This window comes from Osmia bicornis, unplaced genomic scaffold (genome assembly GCF_907164935.1).
Source record: "Osmia bicornis bicornis unplaced genomic scaffold, iOsmBic2.1, whole genome shotgun sequence".
Lineage (NCBI taxonomy): Eukaryota > Metazoa > Arthropoda > Insecta > Hymenoptera > Megachilidae > Osmia > Osmia bicornis.
Genome location: NW_025791458.1, coordinates 1,561,983 through 1,586,930, shown reverse-complemented (window position 1 = coordinate 1,586,930; position 24,948 = coordinate 1,561,983). Strand labels below are relative to the sequence as shown.

Here is a 24,948-nt window from a genome sequence, read left to right as displayed (position 1 = left end):
GCGTGAACGTGTAGGAAGGAAGTGCGTTTGAAACGAAAAATGAATTTGAAACTAGTTATGTGTAACAAAAGGTATAATTTCAGGAAAAGAAAGCATAACAATAAAATGGTTTGGTTAACAGGAAGTACGAGCTATTTGAAATACAGAATAAATGAAATACATACAGGGTGGGGCATTTTAAACAGGTCACCTGAATAACTCGCTTCTTTTTGAAGATAGAGGAAAATGTATTAAACCAAACTTGCTTGGTATCGAGGGCTCATAATCTGATGTTATTAATTTTTCTGTAGGTGAAGGCGCCAAGGAGATATGAAGATCAATTCTGGTTTTTTTTTAATGGAATGGTATGGTTTTTTATTTACCATACAACAGATAAAGTGTTTCAAGACGAATACAATGACCTATTATGAAGGTCATTCAAGGTCAACTGCAATAGAAAATAAATTGTCTCAGACCACACTTCGAATACTTTTGTATCTTCACTGATTGTTGGCGTACCGCTCTTGTAAATACTGATAAGGGTCGCTGTTGGCGAAATTCCCCAAGTCTACGCCGAACGGCGAAGTTGGCAACGAAAATACTTCGTTGGTGCATCGTTACCGATAGCGGCAGCATCTCCCGGGCCCACTTTGTCCACGCGGAACCGGCACGATCGACTCCATGATCGATTCTTGTTCTTCGACGTTCGACGTGAGAACACGTGTTTCGCAGTCCTCGCCGATCTTTACAAGTCTCCTAGTTTCTGCCCACGCTTCATTGTATCGTTAGATTCAGTCCACGCGTGTGCTTTACATATATAAAATTAGTGTAATTAGTTCAATAAGTGTAAATAGTTGTACAGACGCTGACCACGCATTTCTTTAACTGTAAATACTTTCTTTCTTTCTAAATATAATTTGTTCGTGATCGTTACGCAGGCGTGTTCTATTTCTGACTACGCTGACCATGCAACTCGCTTACAGTCGCAGAAAGTAATCAAACATTCAATCACACTGTACGCTTATAGAGCAGGCATCGGAATTAACTGCTCTTTTCGGCCGATTTACAGATGTCGGCGGGGAAAAGGAGGCGTGACAAAAAAAAGTAGTGAAATGCGATGCCTGGACTAGAGTACAGCGCGGTGATAAATATTCAATCTGGGTGATCAATTTTCTAAAATGCGTTACACGATAGCAGAGAAAGAAGAAATGGTGATAATTATTTAGAAGTTGGGCCTCATCGATTTTCGTGACCTTGAAATATGTTGTCAAGGTCATCATTCTGAACAATTTTTCCCTATTCATATTATCGCGGCTCGGCCTTAGTTTCCGAAATATTTGCAAAAATCTTTAGTGAAACTTAGATTACGAGTACACTGTATTCCGGGAAAAATGGAGACTGAATGGTGATTGAAAGAGTGATCGAAGTGGTTTGAGGTTAGGGTTAGGGTTAGGGTTTTGTAAGAGATTGTACGAGATTGTACTACAGTAAAACCTGGATAAATGCAACCAACATTGGGACCCAGTGGTTGCATTTATCCAAGCGAGGTGTCGAATCTCGGATTACACGCGACGACCAGCCAAGCGTGAACGTAGAAAGAGACAGACAGTGGTGGAAAGAGAGAGGTCCGATGATCAAAGGAAAGAGCCGAAACGTATCGGTGTGACTAATACTAATTGAAGTATAAAACTTTTTTATTTTTGACTTTTTTTATTGAAACTTTTACTAACGCATCGATGAAATTTTTCTGATTACAATGGTACCAAACACGATATAGTTTCAATTATAATTACTTGCTAAAATTGATGTTAAAGGTTGGCAAAAAGCAACAGAGATCGACATCAAAACCAGTCGCGGTGTTGGCTCTGGTTTCAAAGGTTTCATTTATCCAAGCACGGTGGCGATTCTGGGCATTTAATGTTGCATTTATCCAAGCAAGGTGTCGATTCTGGGCATTTAATGTTGCATTTATCCAAGCGAGGTGTCGATTCTGGGTATTTAATGTTGCATTTATCCAAGCGAGGTGTCGATTCTGCGTCTGTACACATGTTTTCTATTCAGCCGACATGCCGACTCTGTGTCCGTACACATGTTTTGTATTCAGCCGACATGCCGATTCTGTGTCCGTACACATGTTTTCTATTCAGCCGACATGCCGATTCTGAGTCCGTACACATCTTTTGTATTCAGCCGATATCATTTATGTTCAGTTGTGGTGTCAATTCTATGTTGTTTATTCGATTACTATTGTTTATAAATATAATTCAAACTATATCGTGTTTGGTGTCTTTTTAATCAGTAAAATCTCACAAATGCGTTAGTAGAAGTTTAATTAAGAAAAAAGTTAAAAATAAAAAAGTTTTATCGTTCAATTAGTATTAGTCACATCGATATTACGGTCGGATCATATTACACGGTTTCCTCGCCGAGCGGCTCGGTTCGGCTTAGGGGGATCCCCCAAGTGGAGGGGATAGCGATGTTGCACTTATCCAAGCATTCTTTCGTTGCATTTATCCAGGTTTTACTGTATACATATCCATTATATTTTTCACATGAGACTGTACCGTACGCCGTAGCAACAAAAACAAGCGAGCGACGCGTCCGCGAAGGAACGCGAAAAACGGCAGATCATCGGCGGACGTCGAAGAATAAACACTTATCTTTATTTTATTCTGTGTCATTAATTTTGCGGCCCCCCTTACAGTTTTGTTTTTGATTTTTTCACGTTATAATTACTCTTTCTTTCACTTTTTATATATTGTATACCTATTATTCATTTTGTGTTTTGTCAGAAATCGGAAACATTTCGCCCATCATGTCGAAAAATGCCATTATACGCCCATTAACATCATGTTGACGTCGCAATAAAAACTCAGCTATATGTATATCCCACGTAATGAGACGTACGAGTTCCATAACGAGGAATATTAGCTCTCGTATCACGCCATGTACCCTCTAAACCTAAACCTAACCTAAACCTAACCTAACCCTAACCCTAACCTCAAACCACTTCAATCACTCTTTCAATCACTATTCAGTCTCCATTTTTCCCGGAATACAGTGTACTGATGACATAAGTATAACTGCAGTTTTTTACAAATATCTCGGAAACTAAGGCCGAGCGGCGGTAACATGTATAGGGAAAAGTTGTTCAGAATGATGACCTTGACAACATATTTCATGGTCACGAAAATCGGTGAGGAGGACCAACTTCTAAATAATTACCGAAATGGTTATTGTTTATGGTGGATGTCATAGAATTATGAGGGAAGCGGTGCGTGTGTATGATGAAAGATTTCCCGATCGTAGAAGACCTTCACTTTCTGTCTTTGCAAACATTATAAAAACGTTCCAAGAAACCGGAAATGTGGATAATAAGCCACGCAATCGAGCCAAAAGAGTAACTGATGATGGAAACTCAATAAACATTGTAGCAGCTGTAATACGAGATCCACGCGTCAGTACTAGACAACTTGAACGTGAGAGTGGCCTCAGTCGTCGAAATATTTTGCGAATACTTCACGTCAATAGATTTCATCCGTTCCACATTTCACTTCATCAACAATTAAGTGAAATTGATTTTCAACGACGTTTACAATTTTGTGAATGGGGCTTACAAAAACTGCAAGATGATGAAATGTTCTTGAATAAAATTTTGTTTACGGATGAGGCCACATTTACAAACCACGGAGCAGTTAACCGTCACAACATGCACTACTGGTCAGTAGATAATCCACGATGGCTGAGAGAAGTGGAGAAACAGAGACCTTGGTCATAATAAAATAATTGGTCCATATTTTATTGATGGCACGCTAAACAGTCGTAAATACGAGAAAATCTTAGAAGACGTTTTGCCAGATTTATTCGAGGACATACGGCAATCCATGTGGTTCCAACAAGACGGATGTCCTGCTCATTCAGCACGAAATGTTACAGAATTTCTAAACAGAAAATTTGGAACGATCCCCAGACCTGACACCTCTAGATTTTTATTTGTGGGGAAAGTTAAAGGAGGAAGTGTACCGCGAAAAAACCAACAACCAAATTTGACAAGCAAGAACGTATAAAAAGAGCTTGCTGTGAAATAGATACAAATGAAATTTGTCAGGCAGTGTCATCAGTATCGCAACGTTTTAGACTATGTAGCCATGTTCAAGGTCGTCATTTTGAACACTTGTACTAGCAGTGAGTATGTAAATAACATAATTGCATGTTGTTACGCCCCGGCGGAAATTTTGAAATTTATCCGCCTGCGTCCCTTATCAAGCCCTTTGGGGTTCCGAGAATTTCTCATGTGAGGGTCGTGAGGTGGGTGTTTCACTTTTCCGCCAATCTTTTTATTCCTCCTCTACCTTGTACATCCTTGACAAGCCTTTCGAGGTTCCGAGGATTTCTCATGCAGGGGTGTGCCAGGAAGAGTTTGAGTTTAATTCCTTTCTATTTTTGACTTCTTCTATTGCTTTCTCTTCTTTATTCTATTCTACCCTGGAATCGTGTATCTTGTCAAGCCCTTGGGTTCCGAGAATTTCTCATGCGAGGTACACGAGGAAAGGTTATTTCTGTTTCCTTCTTTACAATAGTTTACGTGACCCTCCTTGAAACTATCGTCGCCAACCATAGATATATAAGACAGTTTACGATCGGGTAACGCACAAAAACTCGCGTTAGCTCGTAAGAGAGAGAGAGAGCCGTTAGCACAACACCAGCGCTACGCAGTTATCCAGTGCTTCGCATTCCGGGAATTTCCCTTGGTAACTGCGTAGAAACGGGAAAACCGTAATAACTTCTTTGTCGAGGAAACTCTTTCCCTCTCATTTGCACAAAGCGTCAGCCGGTCCAATCAGGATCATTATTACCTGACCGAATGATAGTGTGAAAGGAATGGATGGATGAATATGAATTTGAACGATGAAACTGCGGTAAATGAGAACCTTTACAAAGCCTAACGTCGCGAACGTTCGACCGCTGTTCGAAAATCAAGGGTCGTTCGAAGCAATAAACATCATTGTGTTCGAAATTCTAAGAACTACCTAGCGACAACGACGAATTTTGAACAAAGGAATGTTCTGGTAGAAATGTTTAAGTTCATCGCTAACGAAATGCCGGTTCCACCGAAGTAATTATGCGAAAGATTGTAAATGAATGCATAATCGGCATTGCGACTATCTCGAATGCATCGTCCGCTTTTACACTGATAAAATCTTTATTAATCAGGAAAGACAGATAACTCTGATACTGTTAAGGGAAAGTGAACGGATCACGGTTACAATTGTTAGATTATATTTATACCGATTTCAAGATCATTCATGTTCAGTCAAATTAATAGTATCATTTAACCGTTCAATGTTTGCATGATCAAATCAAATCAATAGCTGTAAATTGGCAATAGTACATTTAAAGGAAATACTGCGTAGTTTCTAGAAAACCGTTGAAACTATCATGGCGACGTATTAGAAAGAAAAAGGAACACCAAAGAAAGGGGATGAAGAATCTTCGTCTAGCTCGCGCGTCTTAGCCAATCACCGGGCACGCGACACTTCCGAGCACGTGCCACGATTCGTCAATCCGTCCCCTCCAAGGACGATGATCGCGCGACGGGCCCTTCGCCCGTCGATCTCGCGCAAATTTCGACACTCTTGATCGATCAATCGTCGAGGTACGTGATCTTGAGCCCGTGTGTCCGAGAGACAGAGTTATTCGGAACTTCGCGATATTTTCTCTGCGGTAAAGTCCTCCGCGTAGCGAGGCAGAGTGCCGTGCGAGTTAAAATAATCAGAATTCTGAATAAGGACTCATAGACGCGCACGTTAAATTTTCCTTCTACCTAAATTTCTATCTTTCTTTCTCGTTTTAAATCGTTTGCTCGCGTAATCAATCGTATTAGCTTCATGCCGCGTAATTAAATATTTATTTGCTCTTTTCCTGTTCGTAATCGCTTGTCTCTCGTCGACGTACTCGTCCGTTTAATTCATTTTCCGACGCGACAAGTGCAGTGATCGATATTTTACCGTTCTTTGGTGTTCCAGATTAACCAGCGAATACTACATAGAAATCTACAAGCAAATTTATTATCTTGTAATAACTAAACAGCGTTTCGGTAAGTCGATTCTGTACCATTTTTGAACACGACGACAATTTACTGGCAAAACGGGCGATCTGTCCAGCCCTTCTTGGGTTCCGAGAATTCCTCCGGTCAGATCGTTCCAACGTTGAGGTATCGATAAAAACGTTCAATTATTATCGTGCTGCGATTTCGTTTTCTATAATTTCTGTCATTTCTTTTATTAAATCAAAGGGACATCCTAGTCCTGCCCTTTCGAGGGTGCCGAGAGTATCTCAGGCTGGGGTGTACCCTTACGGCGAAATACGCCGAATTTCGAGTTAATTCGAGCGAAAACGAAATAGTAACAATCATTTTTTCCCGCGACCGTCGAAAATCGTAAACCTCCAAGTGTGATCTCAGCGCGCGCATATCATTATATTTTTATATTTTTATATATTATATTTTTGTTATTTTTACGAATCATCTTTACCCTTGTTAACAAATACGTATAAAACTGGTATCCTCAATAACAAGTTCCAAAATTAGAACATCTTCAATTTTTGGCTTTCTTTGTTCTGTTAATTTCTTGATTATTATTCATAATTAAACCAGTTTCACTAGTTAAACAGTTTCAAATTTATTTCAAACACACCAAACACATTTCTTTCAGTTATACACGCCTACCATTTCATACAGATTCAAGGAGGGACCCGTACGGGACCTAAAGCGCTGAACGAACCCAAACGAAAGATTAAAAAGTTCACACTCTAAGTTCTAACATCTTAATAATTATCTTTCGTCTTTTAATTTGTCGAGAGCGCTAACCCGCTCGAGACTGGTGGCAGCGATACCAACCATCGCGCTCAGAATAGGGTAAAAAGTATAGGAAATTGCCTTTCAATTTTCTAGTTGAAACAGCAGTCTTTCTTTCCTAGTCTTTTCATTTATCCTTTTTTTACGTTGCGCCGTCGCACGCGCAACGTAACAATGTAAATCGTGTAAGTATTCGGAGTGTGGTCTGAGACAATTTATTTTCTATTGCAGTTGACCTGGAATGACCTTCATAATAGGTCATTGTATTCGTCTTGAAACACTTTACCTGATTGTAAATAAAAAACCATACCATTCCATTAAAAAAAAACCAGAATTGATCTTCATATCTCCTTGGCGCCTTCACCTACAGAAAAATTAATAACATCAGATTATGAGCCCCTCGATACCAAGCAAGTTTGGTCTAATGCGTTTTCCTCTATCTTCAAAAACAAGCGAGTTATTCAGGTGACTTGTTTAAAATGCCCCACCCTGTATATACAGGGTGGCCCACATAACTCTTAACAGCTCAATATCTCGAAAACTATGACATCGATTTTAAAGTTCTTGGTCTTAAATTGCATGGATCTGAAGGGCCTTTCTAACTACATAAACATAAAATTGCCCACCCTTCTTCTTTAATGGGGGGCGGGGGTACCTTTATAATTTTAAATGGAACCCCCTTTAAAACGTTACATACAGAGTGATTCTCTCGGGACGCAACACAAAAGCCGTGCCGCATAATGGAACCCCTGCTGTTCCGTTTCTTGTCTTCGTCTCAGCCATAAACACACACAAAGCAGTTTCGGGTCCGGCGATATGGCCCCTGGGTCTTTTTACCCGCAAACACAGCAGGGTTCCATTGTGCGGGGCGGCTATTGTGTTGCGTCCCGAGAGAATCACTCTGTATTTAAATTTTACAGGAAAAAACAAGTAAATTTTGTCTGAAACATTTTTTTGTCAGATATTTCCATGATGAGATTATAACAGTTTGAAGTTTCGACTTGTAGGTACCTACTTGAAACGCTCGGAAATAGCGTTATTGAATTGCGTCTGTAAATTTTTTCATTCGTCAGAACAGAAAAATCTCAAACGGTGGCACGAAAAATCGCGAGAACTTTTAAAATATTGTTCTGACGGCTTCAAACCGTAATGAAGATCGTTAGAACTCTTGAGGTGCTACTCAGAACTGTAGTGAAACAATCAAAATTCCCAAAAAATTTGTCACCCTTCTTGGAGGGTGAGAATCTTTTTAGAATTTTGCTTCGCTGATTGGAATACTAAATAGCACCCCAAGAGTTCTGCGAATAATTCTAATGAAATTTTTAATTATTTTCAACGGTTAAGATGTTATCGTTAATTTTGTGATTATGTTCTGTGAAGTTAGCAGAATTGTCGTTAGATTCGAATTTGGTATAACGCACATTCGATCACCTTGAGGAGTTATGCCGACGGCCGTTAGTGTGAAATAGAAAAGAATAACCTCAACAGAGTAACGGTCGCGGTGTCAGGTGACAGTTACGCACCGAATAAGCACGCCAATAAATGTACTGTTCGTTGCTGGTAAGTTGCCGAGCACCGACAAACTGATCCGACGGAGGGGCAAGGGGACTGTGCGTTCGTTCCACCTAATCCCCTCCAGGAACCCGTAACTTGAGAAGTCAGCAGTCACATTGCATAGACGTAAAATTTTCATATTGACGGAAGATACATTTAACTATATAAACATACGATTTTTTCAGGATATTAATGGATTTTTTATCCGACTTCGAAAAGGAGGAGGATACTCAATTCGATGTGATTTTAAAAAATTTTTTTTTTATGTATGTTCGCCGATTATTCCGAGACAGATGAACTAATCGGAACGAAACCTTTTGGATCTTCTAAAGCAGGCCTGTCCAAGTAGGGGAAATTACTCCTGGAACACATGTTTTTGGTCCCCTTCCAACGCTGCTCCTTCGAGTAAGGTGGGACGGTTCCGACTGCCATCTCTCCGAGGAGACAATACCGCCGCTAGGAAAGACGGTATAGGCACTTGGATTAGAACGATACTAAACGAGTGGAATATTGATGAGAATAAGGTTGTAGTGTTTGTCACAGATAATGGTGCAAATATAAAAAAAAGCAGTGAAGGATTGTTTTGGAGCAAGTAAACATATTTCGTGTTTTGCTCATACCATTATGTAATTTGGTAGCACACGACTCTCTGAATTTTCCAGAGGCAATGGAATTATCCTTAAGAATAAAAAAAATTGTAACTTTTTTTAAACACTCAGTTATAGCTGCTGATGAGCTAAGAAAAGTTAGTGACTTAAAGCTAATACAGGCAATAGACACTCGTTGGAATTCGACATTTGAGATGTTACAACGGTTCGTTAAAATGTCGAAAGAAATTGGTGCAATTTTATTAAATAAGTCTGACTCGCCGCTGATGCTGACAGCAGTGGAAATTCAATTGGCGAATGAAATCATTGAAATATTACAGCCGTTGGAAAAGGTTACGAAAGAATTATGCGCGGAACATTACGTTACGGCAAGCAAAGTTATTCCACTTATTAACTGCTTGAAAAAAAAGATGCAAAGCTTAAAACATAACATAAAAACGTCTACAGCAGCTACATTAGTGGATCGTTTAAATGATTCCTTGATGTCTAGGTTTAGCCAAATTGAAAATAATTCTGTAATGGCGACTTCGACCATTCTCGACCCACGGTTCAAAAAGATCCATTTTAACCAAGCAATTAGTTATTCTAATGCAGTTAATCGCATTGCCAGGTGGATGAGAGAAGTAGACCACGAAACATCAGATGTACTTGATGAATCTCGTGTAGAAGAGGCTGAAGAACCAGATAATGATGATTTGTGGTCATTCCATGATAACTTGATGAAAACATCAAATATTAGAACAGAACAATCCAGGGATGAGATACCAACGGATTTAAAACATTATTTGAATCAACCGCTGTTGGATCGCAAAGCAGATCCAATAAATTATTGGTTTCAGTACGAAACAATTTACCCAAATTTAAGTACAATAGCAAAAAAATATTTAGCGATTGTGACAACATCTGTGCCAGCAGAACGTGTATTTTCCAAAGCTGGGAATATTTTAAGTGAGCATAGAAATAGATTAACTCTGGAACATTTACAGCAATTACTGTTCTTAAACTCACTTTCCATGAAAAAATGGCAGTTACATGATTAATAAAATGTTTAAAATAAACAGCAAAATATTTCTTTTCTTCAATACAATGTCCCTACACTGCACTTTACAGTTCCATTCATCTTCCTTTTATTACATCTCTTGTTTTCTGTATTTATCGTTTAATTCAGTAAATTTTTGAAAAATAATAGAAATCTCATTGTATCTTGTACCATATACAAGAACCAAAGTAAGAAGCAAGCTGTAGAGGGGAATCACACACGTTATTAAAAATCCCTAGACCTAGTGAGCTGCACGAGTAAAGTATGGTCTCTCGCTGAACGCGGTATATGTGGTGATTCTTATAAATTCTCTTTTATTTTATATCGACTTTCTGGTTTCAAATTTTTAGAAGAATCGATTTTTCTGATCCATAAAAACACATTCACTCCTGAAAAAAGTATAAGAATAGTGATTAAAATATAAACAATGTGGAGCGCCTGCTTTTGGTGTAAGAGTACGAAATATAAAAAAATAAAAGATCGATTCTTTACAATAATCGATGCCGCATAGAAGACTCGTATGATATAGTCTGTTTACAAAAATGAAAATAAAAAAGAAAACAAAACAAGTCAATTGTTTTCAAATCGATTCTTGCAGAATCGATTCTTTGGTTTCGATTTTTTAAAAGAATCGTTTCTCTCATTCCGATTCAAAATCGATTCAAGAATCGATTCTTTCCGGTGAATCGAACATCCCTAGCGCGCAGTCCCACGGACTGCACTGACTGGTACGAAAACCGGGCCTGACGTAGGTCACGAACGAACGGCTTGGCACCCCGTTGGCATAGCACAATAAAAAAACTGAACTGGTAGAACATCTTTAGTCGTTTAAAATGAATACGGAACCTAATCTCTTGTCGCCTGTCATAATGTAAAAAAGGAAATTCTAAGCATTCTAAACAACAAATAAAAATGATTGAAATGGAATCATTAATAAACATTTGAATTGGAGGCTACGTTAATGATGAAAAATTTGAAAACAATTTAAATGAAACTTGCCCATTCGTTTCTAAATTAACCTGCTACGCTGAAAGCAATGAAATGTATTCCGAAAACTTTGAAATGTATTTGGTATCCTAGTTAACGATTAAGTAGATATTATTAATAGCTATGGAATATTGGTATAAATGAAATAGAAATTATTTTACACTATTTAGTGCATTTTGAAGTCGGATTTGTTTTTTGTTAAAAATTATTTTATTTATAATACTCGTTCTTGGCAACAGTTATTATTATACAAAATTTATGGAAAGTGAAAAAACTCTGCTGTTTTCTTAATAATGTAAACCCCGAATCTACGTCTACATCAATGCGTCCGAATCGTTGCTGGCTATCGCTTCATCTCATTCCGTTTCAATGTCTGTTCTTAGCGACGTTCGTCACGCGATAGATTTGTGGATGCAAGAGCCTCGGCCAATAATACGTGTGACTGGAGGTAGGTCAACGAATTTGACTGGACGGCAAATTACCAGCAACGAACAGTACGATATAAGAAAATCTGTGTGCAAAAATTATTTAAACATCGAGCCAATGGCTCGAGTTCGAGGAAAGGAATGTGAACACTCAGGCCATTTTTGCCGTACCTGCTTATGTTAGAACTGCTTCGAATAATCCAAAGTTGTAACGGACATTCCAATCGGGATTATCTCGTCAGATATAATGTTAATAAATGTATTAACGTATATTGATATTTTCAATAAGAAGCAGAACTGAATTAGATTTCTTGGGCCCGGATGATTGATAAACATGGTTCAGGAGTTGCGATTTATTCTAGATAAAGATAAATCAAATTAAATATCATAAAGGAGAGGCAACAGTAAGGAAAAGATTGTTCAACATTTATTAACATAGTAAGTGGTAGGTTAAAAACCGAGCTTTTCAAGTTTTTCCATTTAGCAACCCTCTATATTAACTAGGAATACGAGGGGGGAAGGTGGAAAAAGAGGGACTGGCTATGGAAAAGAAAGAAAATGGAAGAGGTGAAGAGCTTCAAATACCTAGGATTCGTCTTCAAAGGGAATGGAGGAAATGAACTGTACATAAAAGATAGGGTGAACAGAGCGAGTGCACCGACGAGACAAGTCTGGGGGATCGGGAAAAGAAGATTCGGAAAAGACTGGAAGAGGAGGCTATGGCTATGGGACAGGTTGGTGTGGTCGATAATGGCGTACGGGACCGAAGTCTGGGGATGGAAGGAGAGAAGAGAAATGGAAGGGGTGCAGGAGAGAATTTTAAAATGGACGCTAGGGGTGGACTGATGCACACCGGGATACATGATAAGAGAAGAGACGCAAAGTTCGAAGGTGAGACTAAAAGCGGGAAGGTTGGCCTGGGGATTTGAAAGAAGGATGTGGGAGGGGAGAGGAGGAGAACTGGCAAGGAAATGTTGGGCGGAGATGATATACAGGGAACAAAGCGAGAGGCCTAAAAGTAAATGGGAAGAGGAGAGGAAAAAATTCTTCGAAGAAAGAGGGGTGAAACAAGCAACTCTAGAAGCAAAAAGGAGGGAAGAGGAAATGGGATTCGAAGAGATAGAAGAGGCAGACATACGGATGCAAGAAAACGAGAGATGGAACAAGATACTGGCAACAAGTTACAACAAATGGTATAAAGAGATTAAAGTGGAAACGCCTAAGTACCTAGAAAAAGGCTGGAAAGAAGAAAGGTGGAAAAGAGTAGCCAAATTTAGGATGGGAAACGAGATAAACGAGGCAAGATACTGAGAAAATGAAGAGAAAAGGAAATGCAGAATATGCGGATGGGAGCAAGAATCGTGGAAGCATGTGTGAGAAGGATGCGGAGCAAACAAAGAGAGAAAAGAAAGATGGCAAGAAAAAATCAAAGAACTCCTGGGAGAAGACGGAGGAGGAGAACATTGGATGAAAGAAGTAGAGAAAGAAAGAGCAATGAGGGAAAGACAGAGACGGTCGGAAGGAGAGGGAGAAACGGTACCGACAGAGGATGTGGCAACAGGAGAGAGAAGAGGAAGAGACTTCAGATAACGCCACTGGGACCAAAAAGGTCGCCTGGACTAGATGATTAGTTGGAAACAAGGTAGCGGAGAGATGGGATACGAAGAGCTCGAAGAGAAGGACAAACAGCTTCAAGAAGAAATTAATATTAGTATGAGCAAAAAGAGAAATTTAATTTAACTTAAGCTAGTGTAACTGTTCATCAAACTAATAGAATTTATTATTTACTATTTTTCATCACTTTTTATATATTTTTCATTTTTTATTAGTTTGTAGTAATATTTATATGTAAGGGTTTAAAGGTTCCGATTTTAGTTTTGGTATGCGCTATAGAGGAGGGGAATCAGGAAAAAAGATGGTGACAGATATAGGCCTAAAGAGAGTAATAAAAGGAAAAGGAGAAGCTAGAGGGAGAAGATAATAGAAAACTAGAAAAGTATGAAAAAAAATGAAAAGGAAAGGAAAGGCACATATAAAAGAATCAATTTTGTAAGCAAGGTTGGGGCACGCTTCTTACAATACAAAAGCGCCATGCAAGCCCGGAAGGGGACCAATAAAGATATCTAATAACTAGGAATACGAAATGAAACATTTGCAGATAATAAATCAGAAAAAAAATTTATAAATAATTGTTTATTTAATCCCCCTTAGATTTCTCCTTAATCCAACGCTAATAAGAAGCTTGTGTGCAAAGAATTAATGCTTATTTATCGCCATTATTACATAATACATTACAAAATTTCAAACTTTAAAATCTACTGCAATTTTATACATTTTTGATCCAATTGCTAAAAAATATATCCTCTCCTTTTAATTCTTATATCATTATATGATGATTTAAAATCTATAAATCTATAAATATAACTATAATCTATAACTATAATTTTGCAAATTTTGAATCCAATTGTCAACAAAATTAATCCTCTCCTTTTAAACTTTTCAAATCATTAAATTATTAAAATGCGAATCCTTTTGATGTTTCCAAGTCTCTTCTAGAGTCTTAACCCTTTGCGGACGGTTGTCTGCTGACGGCAGCCCAAGCATTTTTACTGTTCTGGACGCGTGTCTGCGGACAGCAGCCCAACCATTTTATATACTTTATGCGAAAATCGAATAAGTGGTGGAGAAAATTATTTTTTTGGGGTCTCGAAATGTGTGCAGTAAATGCATACATAATGTACAAATGTGTACAGAAGAACAATCTGACGCCAATGTCAAAGGAATACGGAACCGTCTACCTCTAGTGGGTTACACAGATTGGATGGTCGCTTACACATCATTCGTCATGATGACCATGAAAACTGCAGGGACTGTCTTGTATGCTCAAATAGGAAAATGAAAGGAGGAAGAAAACAAACACGCTGCTACTGTCACACGTGTCCGATAAAAACCATTTATGCACATAGGTGACTGTTTTGAAAAATATCACACTTTACAAAATTTTAAAACCAAAAATTGAAATTATCAATAAAAAGTCACTTATTAAAAGCTTGTCAATCATTTAGCAAATGTTTGTTTATAGCACAAAATATATAAGTGTTACAAATGAATTTCATGCGTATACTACTTTCCCACGAAATACTCCCAAGACTCCCCGTCCAGGCCGACACTCGCGCGTCAAAGTGTCCCGTCCGCAAAGGGTTAAATGCGAGAAATTATCGATCCCATATAGCACTTCGAATTATTTGCAATTTTCGAACTAAATTTATCAACTATGGGGGCCCACGAAAGTTTGATAATCCCGGAGCACCAGAAATCTTTAAAAAAGTGGGCATTTTGGAAGTCCGAAAATCGGGTAAATGTTCGGAAGTGTAACTCCTGTCAGAATCGAGCTGATTTTTTTTTGTGTGGTTTCATACAGTTAAAAAACATCATATTTAATATTATTATGGCAGCGCATCAACAAAAACGATGTCAATAAATATTTTGTTAAACATTTTATGTACGCGTTCACTGTGCACGGTAAAAATTCGACGAAGTAGAAAATATTCGGTTGAACAGTAACATATTAAATTCGTTTTGCTGACTGGAGGGCTGTGCCCCCCAGACCCCCCTAATAACTACACTAACTAATACCAATAAATATGTTACTTTGTAAATTGTGTTTATTATTTTCTTATATTAAAAATGGGTATCGGTATTAGTTAGTGTAGTATTTAGGGGGGCTCTGGGGGGCAGGGCCCCCCAGTCAGCAAAACGAATTTAATATGTTACTGTTCAACTTGAGGGGGATGTTTTGTTTTTTGTTTACATCTGGAATTGTCCATGAAGAAGCCTTAGCAGATTCGTTAGATGTAGATAAAATGTAAACATGCAAATACAATGTGCGAAAAGGTCACCAATATACTGGGCAACACAAAAGTAAACACACTAATATCCATCGAGACTTAGGTAAGAAAATTTTCGAAAATATTCAGTTTATATTTCACAATGGAGTGTACTGGTTGTACAATAAGTCTTGTAGACGCATGCACTTTATTTAAAAATTGTACCGATAGTATAGAATTCTTGCGGAAACACGGAATACTTTCACGCGAAATAAAATGTTCGCAGTGTGGAGAGAGTGCTGCGTTAAATGAAAAAAACCTTGCAGTGACGATGCCAACGGGTTAAAAAAGTGAAATAGAACAAAAAAATAATAAGGAAAAAGTGTAATTTCACACAATCGATAAAAACAGACACTTGGCTACACGATTCACATTTATCTCCTGACAACTGTTGCTTGTTTGTGTCCCTGTATATAATTCTGAATCCACCGCATCAAATATTTCTGATGGAAGAATTGAAAATGAATTCGGAAACAGTATGTATGTAACTGGAGGAGCTACATCCGAGAGGCGTTCGAACACTGGCTGTTATTCAATTCTTCCGACTAACTGGGTGGACCTGGAAAAATCGTTGAAATCGACGCGACGAAGCGACATTCGGGAAACAAAAATATAATTGCGGAAGAATTGTTGAAGGGCAGTGGATTTTCGGTGGATTCGAACGTGAATCCAAACAAGTATTCATGGAAAAGGTCAATGATCGAACATCAGCGACATTATTAGAAATTATAAAACGTCGTATTAAGCCGGGAACGACAATCATGTCTGATTGTTGGAAGGCCTACAATTGTCTTAACGAAGAAGGTAGATTGCAAAATTATCATACTTTTTTATGCTTTCATATTTGCTACTGATGTATTTGATTTATGCCAGGATTTCAGCACCTAAAGGTGAATCATTCATTAAATTTCGTCGATCCAGATTCGGGAACATATACACAAAATATTGAAAGAATATGGCGCGATGGTCGTGGTAATATCCAAAAATTTTAACGACGTGATTACCACATGGCTGGTTATATTGCGGATTTTCTATTTCGTCGAATTTTCACCGCGCACAGTGAAGGCGTACATGCCATCTTAGATGCTATACAGCAATTTTATAATGAAGAATTGTCAAAATAGTTTGTATGTCTATTGTATTTTGAAAGAACAGAATATTTCTTTTAGAAACCGTGAAAAAAAGTTCGAAAGATCGACGAATAAAAATCTTTAAAAAAATATTTATTGATAAATATTCAACTGTATTTTTTCAACTGTAAGAAACCACACAAAAAAAAATCAGCTCGATTCTGACAGGAGCTACACTTCCGAACATTTACCGAAAATCGAATTCTTTTATTTCTTTATTTAATAATAAACCATTTTTGAGAATTGTTCACAAAGTTGAGCGTGAGTTATAAAATTTTAGAAAAATGCTGCCTTTATAAAATCACACGTTTTTCTGCACTTGTGTTCGTTGTTCTCAGTATTTGGCCCATTTAGTTATAATTCTGTGGGCTTTTACTACTAAGGGTAATACAGTATAGACTCGTTATAAGCTAAAAAGATCTCTACGCTATTTGCAAAGAAACCATCCCCACCACTGGGGGTATACCCCTCGAGGCGCCGCGAAGCTCGCTCGCCGAGTAGCGTAACATGATCTGGGATCAGATATCAGTGAGACAACACTAATTTAACAACCTAACTTTGTTATTTTTCATTTTTTTTTATAATACTTTTTCCATGATGTTTCTGACATTTTTCTAATTAAAATGATACCAAACACAATATAATTCGGACCATACTTACCGTGTAGACTCGTTATAAGCAAAACGTTCAGGACAGGACTTTTGCTTATAACGTGTAGTTCCACTATTGTTTGATGTTTGCCGACTGCTTCGAACGTCTGACATAGAACGGTTTGTTTTCGCTCCGTCCTCTTTTTCACTCAAGGTCCTTTTCTACGTTCGAAGCAGTCGGCAAACATCAAACAATAGTGGAACTACACGTTACAAGCAAAAGTCCGGTCCCGAGCGTTTTGCTTATAACGAGTCTATACTGTACATATTTTAGGAAAAGAGTTTTTTGAAATTCGGCTTACAATAAGATTAACAGCATCTCTTATGTTAAAGGTTACAGTTCAAATAAATCCACACATTTAAAAGCTTGTATAAATTTTTTCTATTCCGTATTTCAATATTCCCTGTAGCTCAAGTACGCATCTAGTATGATACACTAGATGCTCTAGTAATTTGAAGTTGATGCCTAAAGTAAATTCTGAGAAAAAGTAACTTGAAATTGGCTTATTTTCTATGTATCGTGGAAAATGCCCCCTTTACATACTTGATTCGCTTCTGCCGACGCCAATCATTATTAAACGCAGAATGAAAATTTTCATGCAAAAATACAATATCAAAGGGAATAGAAACTGTATCACTTACCAGAATTCGAAGATGCCCGTGGTCTGCAGCTTGAGGGTAGTAACGTTCTCCAAGTTCGATTTGCTTACAGTTTTCGTTTCCACATAAAGAAACGTCGACCAAAAACGATGATTCTTCGATAAAGCCTTCTTCGCGAAAAAACGGGCACCGAATTCGCAACTTCAGAACTTGTCTCGATACTCGAACAAACAGCTACAGAAAAAAACCGACAACCGAAATTAATACAATTTCAAAGTATAATTACAAAAAGTTAGTTAGTAAAACTGAATAACTAGCTAGACCTAACACACGTTTATACACAAGTTAACATAGGTTAATTTTTCTAAGCCAAGAAACGCACGAGTGAGTACATTATAACACGTCCATACCGTTCGACCGTTGTACAGTAAAACCTGGATAAATGCAACGAAAGAATGCTTGGATAAGTGCAACATCGCTATCCCCTCCACTTGGGGGGATCCCCCTAGGCGAACCGAGCCGCTCGACGAGGAAATCGTGTAATATGATCCGACCGTAATATCGGTGTGACTAATACTAATTGAACGATAAAACTTTTTTATTTTTAACTTTTTCTTAATGAAACTTTTACTAACGCATTTGTGAGATTTTTCTGATTAAAATGACACCAAACATGATATAGTTTGAATTATATTTATAAACAATAGTAATAGAATAAACAACATAGAATTGACACCACGACTGAATATAAATGATGTCGGCTGAATACAAAAGATGTGTACGGACACAGAATGGGCATGTCGGCTGAATAGAAAACATGTGTACGGACACAGAGTCGGCATGTCGGCTGAATAGAAAACATGTGTACAGACGCAGAATCGACACCTCGCTTGGATAAATGCAACATTAAATGCCCGGAATCGACACCTCGCTTGGATAAATGCAACATTAAATGCCCAGAATCGACACCTCGCTTGGATAAATGCAACATTAAATGCCCAGAATCGCCACCGTGCTTGGATAAATGAAACCTTTGAAACCAGAGACAACACCGCGACTGGTTTTGATTTCGATCTCTGTTGCTTTTCGCCAACCTTTAACATCAATTTTAGCAAGTAATTATAATTGAAACTATATCGTGTTTGGTACCATTTTAATCAGAAAAATTTCACCAATGCGTTAGTAAAAGTTTCAATAAAAAAAAGTCAAAAATAAAAAAGTTTTATACTTCAATTAGTATTAGTCACACCGATACGTTTCGGCTCTTTCCTTTGATCATCGGACCTCTCTCTTTCCGCCACTGTCTGTCTCTTTCTACGTTCACGCTTGGCTGGTCGTCGCGTGTAAACCGAGATTCGACACCTCGCTTGGATAAATGCAACCACTGGGTCCCAATGTTGGTTGCATTTATCCAGGTTTTACTGTATTCGGAATGATTCTGTAATGGCGACGAACGACGAAGGGCCCATGTATGGTGGAGGGGGTTCAGCTCAACGACGCAACGATGGTGGTAGAAACTTTCGATTTTGAACGACGCGACGCAAGCGGACTTTGGGGGGGGGGACGATTCGCTCTTTGAACTTGTTGCCATCGTCAAGTCTTCGATTGTGTGCGAGTTTTTGCATGCCCTCGTGCGATTAGCGAAGGGCAAACATGTTTAACGGTCGGTGAACACGCGCTGTTGATACTTTTTCTTCTGGCTATAATTTAAATTGTTATTTGGACGAATAATCACTTCATTTTATAATATAATTGAAAATCGATTTAATGTTATAATCTAAAGATCTCAGCATTATGAAAAAGATGTTTTAATAATTTTTGACCAAAAATACAACCGACTTCGAAATGCATTAAAAAATATGAAATAATTTCTACTTCATTTATACAAATACCCAACAGCTATTAATAAAACCTATTTACTCGTTAAATAGTATACTGAATACATTTCAACCTTTTCGGAGACGGCGAAAAATTAAAAATACCCGAATATACGATGCTGCCAATAACGATTTGATAGGTTGCCGACGCCTGAACTAGAATCTTCCTTGTAAAAGAAAAGTTTTTAATTTTGCGCCGCCTCCGAAAAGGTTGAAATGTATTTAGTATATTATTTAACGAGTAAATAGGTTTTATTAATAGCTGTTGGGTATTTGTATAAATGAAGTAGAAATTACTTCATATTTTTTAGTGCATTTCGAAGTCGGTTGTATTTTTTGTTAAAAATTATTTTATTTCACACTTTTTAGTGGAACGAGCAGTATTTGTAGGATGTCGTAAGGTGGTTTACCGTTCTCATTGGTTAATTGCAATAACGATAGTTTTTAACGATAACAAGTTTCATACATTTTTATCCGACTTCGAAAAGGAGGAGGATACTCAATTCGATGTGTATATTTTTTTTTTATGTATGTTCACCGATTACGGCGAGACGGATGAACCAATCGAAACGAAACCTTTTGCATCTGGTAGAGTATGTCTCCCGATTGGTCCCGTTATAAAAACATTTTATATTTTTTCACTCCGAATGCTTTTTATTGCAAAAAAACGTACTATTTCATATAAGTACGGCGTACGGTCGCCGATTACTGCGAGACGGATGGACCAATCGGAATGAAACTTTTTGCGTGTTATAGAGTATGTCTCCCGATTGGTCCCATTAAAAAAATATTTTGCATTTTTTCATTCCTAACGACTTTTATCGCAAAATACGTAATACTTCATTTATATCTTCCGGCGTTTATGCTGCAGGGAATGTACCGATAGCGATGAAACCTTTCACATATAGTAGGAGGTATATCCGGATGATCTCACTTGCAAAAATTTATGGAATTTGTTAATAACTACTGTTATAGCAAAAAATCCATTTCTTCATGTTACTCTGCAAGGAATGTATCGTTCGCGGTGAAATCTTTCAAATTTAGTAGGATATACAGGGTGTCACGCGACTTCCTCGACAGCCGAAGCGGGATGATTGCTATGGCGATTCTAAACAACTCTTTCCTTTGCCAACTTGTTGGTTACAGCTTGGTTTTTGAGTTAATAACTTGCTTTCACTTGCTTTCACATGCTTTCAGCGTAGCAGGTTAATTTAGAAATGAATGGGTAAGTTTCATTTAAATTGTTTTCAGGTTTTTCATCATTAACGTAACCTCCATTTCAAATGTTTATTAATGATTCCATTTCAATCATTTTTATTTGTTGTTTAGAATGCTTAGAATTTCCTTTTTTACATTATGACAGGCGACAAGAGATTAGGTTCCATATTCATTTTAAACGACTAAAGATGTTCTACCAGTTCAGTTTTTTTATTGTGCTATGCCAACGGGGTGCCAAGCCGTTCGTTCACGACCTACGTCAGGCCCGGTTTTCGTAGCCGACATTGCAGTCCTTGAACCCGCGCGCTGTACGCGCTCGGATTGGTCGGTGTTTTTTGTTAATAACTCGAAAATGAACCAACATTTTGGCAAAGGAAAAAGTTTAGAATCACCTTAGTAATCATCCCTCTTCGGCAGTCGAGGTAGTCGCGTGACACCCTGTATATCCGTGATGATCCCACTTGCAAAAATTTATGAAATTTGTTGTTTATTAACCATTTAAATTCGGTCTGTTTTTTTTCGGTTCATGGTTATTAGCTAAGCAACAAAAACCCAAAATCACCTTACACTATCCTACAAATACTACAAGTTCCACTAAAAAGTGCGAAATAAAATAATTTTTAACAAAAAACAAATCCGACTTCGAAATGCACTAAAAAGTGTCAAATAATTTCTATTTCATTTATACCAATATTCCATAACTATTAATAATATCTACTTAATCGTTAAATAGGATACCAAATACATTGCAAAGTTTTCGGAGGCGGCGCAAAATTAAAAATACTCGAACAAACGATGCTGCCAATAACGATTTGATTATGATATGGCAAATTTGGTAATTAATAAATCGTAAGAGGAAGAGCGGAACGTTATAGGTCCGGCTGAAAACATTTGTAATTGTAACGATTATGTCAGAAATTGGCAGCACTCCTGATGTACATGCACTATACTGCAGTTCACGAGAGACCATACTTAACTCGCACAGCTCACTAGGTCTAAAGAGACTTTTAGTAACGTGTGTTAGTCTCCTCTACAGCTTGCTTCTTGTTATGCTTTATATATAAATGATGGGCAGAAATATATGACGTACGATAACCGGTGATGATATTGTAAAGTTTCACGATACAATGAAATTCCTATTATTTTTCGCAAAAAAAATGATGTGAACGCAAAGTAAGGAGCAAGCTGCAAAGGGGAATCACACACGCTATTAAAAATGTCCCTAGACCTAGTGAGCTGCGCGAGATAAGTGCGGTCACTCGTGAACTGCAGTATAGTTAATTCGCAATGGGTATGTTGATTCCCGTTGAATATGGTTTACTTGAAATTATCAAATGGGTCATTTATCATAGGTTGCCGAGGCCCGAGTTAGGATCTTCCTAGTAGAGGTAAAGTTTTTAATTTTGAGCCGCCTCCGAAAACTTTGCAATGTATTTGGTATCCTATTTAACGATTAAGTAGATATTATTAATAGCTGTGGAATACAGATATAAATGAAATGGAAATTATTTTATACTTTTTAGTGCATTTTGAAGTTGGATTTGTTTTTTGTTAAAAATTATTTTATTGCAAGTGGGATCATCGCGGAAATATCTTTTATTAAATGCGAAAGGTTTCACCGCAATCGGTTGTTACGTTCCGGACAGAAATGTTTACACATTTCCCTTTTGTTCCCCCCCCCCTCTGTCCGCTTTTTGATAGGTCTACCCCCATCATCTTGATCCGTTATACCTTTGACTTTGGTTAGAGGTATAAACGATAACCATGAACATCGATAGATTGTTTTGCATTCTGGACCTCCCCTGATTGAACGCAGAAACGATCTTTGATATTTCGAGATAGTCTATCTGTTGCGGACAGAGAATAAATTTTTTCTCTGGGCAAAATTCCGGTAACACTGTCCAACAGTGAATTTGTGTTCCGATCTCCACTAGGTGATTCTTATAGTGCTTTGCATGCTGGTTACAAATCTGCAAACCGTTTTGCCCCTAAACGTACAGTTTTTGAGAAATTTGATTTTGAAAAAAAATCATATTTTTCAGATTTAAACAAATTTTCTGACGTAATTATAAAAGATATTGAAATTCTATTTATACTAAAAGATTCTGTAGACTTTCCTGAATACAACGATACCTATCTTTAATAGATTGTAAATGTTTAAGTATGTTTAAACGATCATTGAACGCGGAGGGACCCCGATTTGGCACCAATTTTTTAGGATATTTTTCAATTTATCTGAAAAAGTAGAGGTCCAGCGTAAAATCGAATTATACCACGCGATAGAGCAGATTTTTATCTTGAAAAACTACCCAGAGAAAGTTGCAACATCTATTTTTTTATCAAGCCAGAAAGCGAAATAGCTTTGCGGGAGACGAAGTACCAACAGTGGCGCTCCGCGTCAGGACGGTTCCTCAGCGTCCCGCCTAATGCTGTTGCTTTAAGTCCTGACGCGGAGCGCCACTGTCGGTACTTCGTGTCCCGCGAAGCTATTACGCTTTCTGGCTTGATAAAAAAATAGATGTTGCAACTTTCTCTGGGTAGTTTTTCAAGATAAAAATCTGCTCTATCGCGTGGTATAATTCGATTTTACGCTGGACCTCTACTTTTTCAGATAAATTGAAAAATATCCTAACAAATTGGTGCCAAATCGGGGTCCCTCCGCGTTCAATGATCGTTTAAACATACTTAAACATATATAATGTATTAAAGATAGGAATCGTTGTATTCAGGAAAGTCTACAGAATCTTTCAGTGTAAATAGAATTTCAATATCTTTTATAATTACGTCAGAAAATTTGTTTAAATCTGAAAAATATGTTTTTTTTTTCAAAATCAAATTTCTCAAACACTGTACGTATAGGGGCAATACGGTTTGCAGATTCGTAATCAGCGTGCAAAACACTATAAGAATCACCTAGTGGAGATCGGAACACAAAAAAAAAGTTAAAATTTGTTGGACAGTGTAATTTTAGTAAGGAAGGAAGGAGTTTAATAACGTTTATAGAAAACACTTTTAATGTACGTAATATAATTTAATCAACAAAAAAGGATAGTGTTGAGTCACTTCACACTGTAAGACCTTTAATTATTGAATGCAAACGGTTTTATGTAAAGGTACTTTCAATTGAAGTACAAGGCGAATTAGTCGCGAGCTTAGAATCTTTGTAATAAACTGGTTTTCGCCGTGAAGAGCGAACAAGTAGGCCGATCGTCGCCGCGTCGCGGTTTTTATGATCGTTAGCGCGATGACAACGCCGAAGGGTTTTCGGCGTTTGGCATAACTTTGCCTATTTTAAATTGACGCGCGCTTAATCCCGAACACTATCTTTTCCAGATATAATTCCGATTGTTAGCGTAACAAATTCCTTCCTCGAAATCAGCGTGATCCCACGGCTCAAAATCACGTGTTGTCTGTAAGGCGTTAAGGAAATTTCGAGAGGACCATGGTGTCAACGAAGGAGCCGCGCCTGGTCTTCGTCCGTTGACACCCCCACCCTGGTACGCTGGGGTATTATGGGTCAACGTGGGCCAGGCCCGCATAAGGAAATGAGCGCCAGTCGTTTTTCCGGCGCACAACGGAAAATACAGAAATAAAGTCATTCTTTTAAAATAGTAAATTCAGCAGTTTCATTAACACAGATCCTTTTCCTATCTTGTCTAACATATCAGAAGTGGGATAGCCACGTGTTTTAATTACACGAAGGTCAATTGCGCGGGTCACTGACTTTCTGATTCGTGGTTGCCTATGAGTGTTAGTGACACCAGATACAGTGTACGAGTGCTGAGAAACTGAAGTGCGAGACTTTTCCAAGCCGTACGTGCATCGTCCCTGTGAGATTCTTGACTGTGTGAGTGACTTTTGTGCATAGTATTCTGCAATTTGAAATGAACGGAATTAGGAGACGTGAGCGTAGTCCCCGTCGTGGAGAATCGCGGGACAATTCGCGAAGTTCGCGATATACGCTCCCGAGGGACGACGATGCTCGCAGTTTGAGTCGTATGCGTTCACGCGAGGAATCGGATGAGCGTCTGAGTAAAGATGCGCGGGGTAGTTTGCGGGACCGAACGAAAAGGCTATTCAAGGACTCTTGTGGTGAGTCGCGACGCGGAGACGGAAAAGGCCGGCAACCGCGAAGACG

General features: G+C 38.1%; 1 protein-coding gene across 4 annotated transcripts in view; it reads right to left on the bottom strand.

Moving 5' to 3' along the window:
* LOC114882122 overlaps positions 1–24,948 on the bottom strand; it is a 340,169-nt gene that overhangs the window by 122,926 nt on the left and 192,295 nt on the right. For 2 of the 4 annotated variants that reach the window (XM_046289969.1, XM_046289970.1), the window contains one exon: positions 17,758–17,949. In XM_046289969.1, coding sequence (XP_046145925.1) covers positions 17,758–17,949 — 192 coding nt within the window. Of the gene's footprint in view, positions 1–11,330; positions 11,807–17,757; positions 17,950–24,948 lie in introns of those variants that run through there. The other 2 variants (XR_006830495.1, XM_046289971.1) reach the window with 2 other exon arrangements.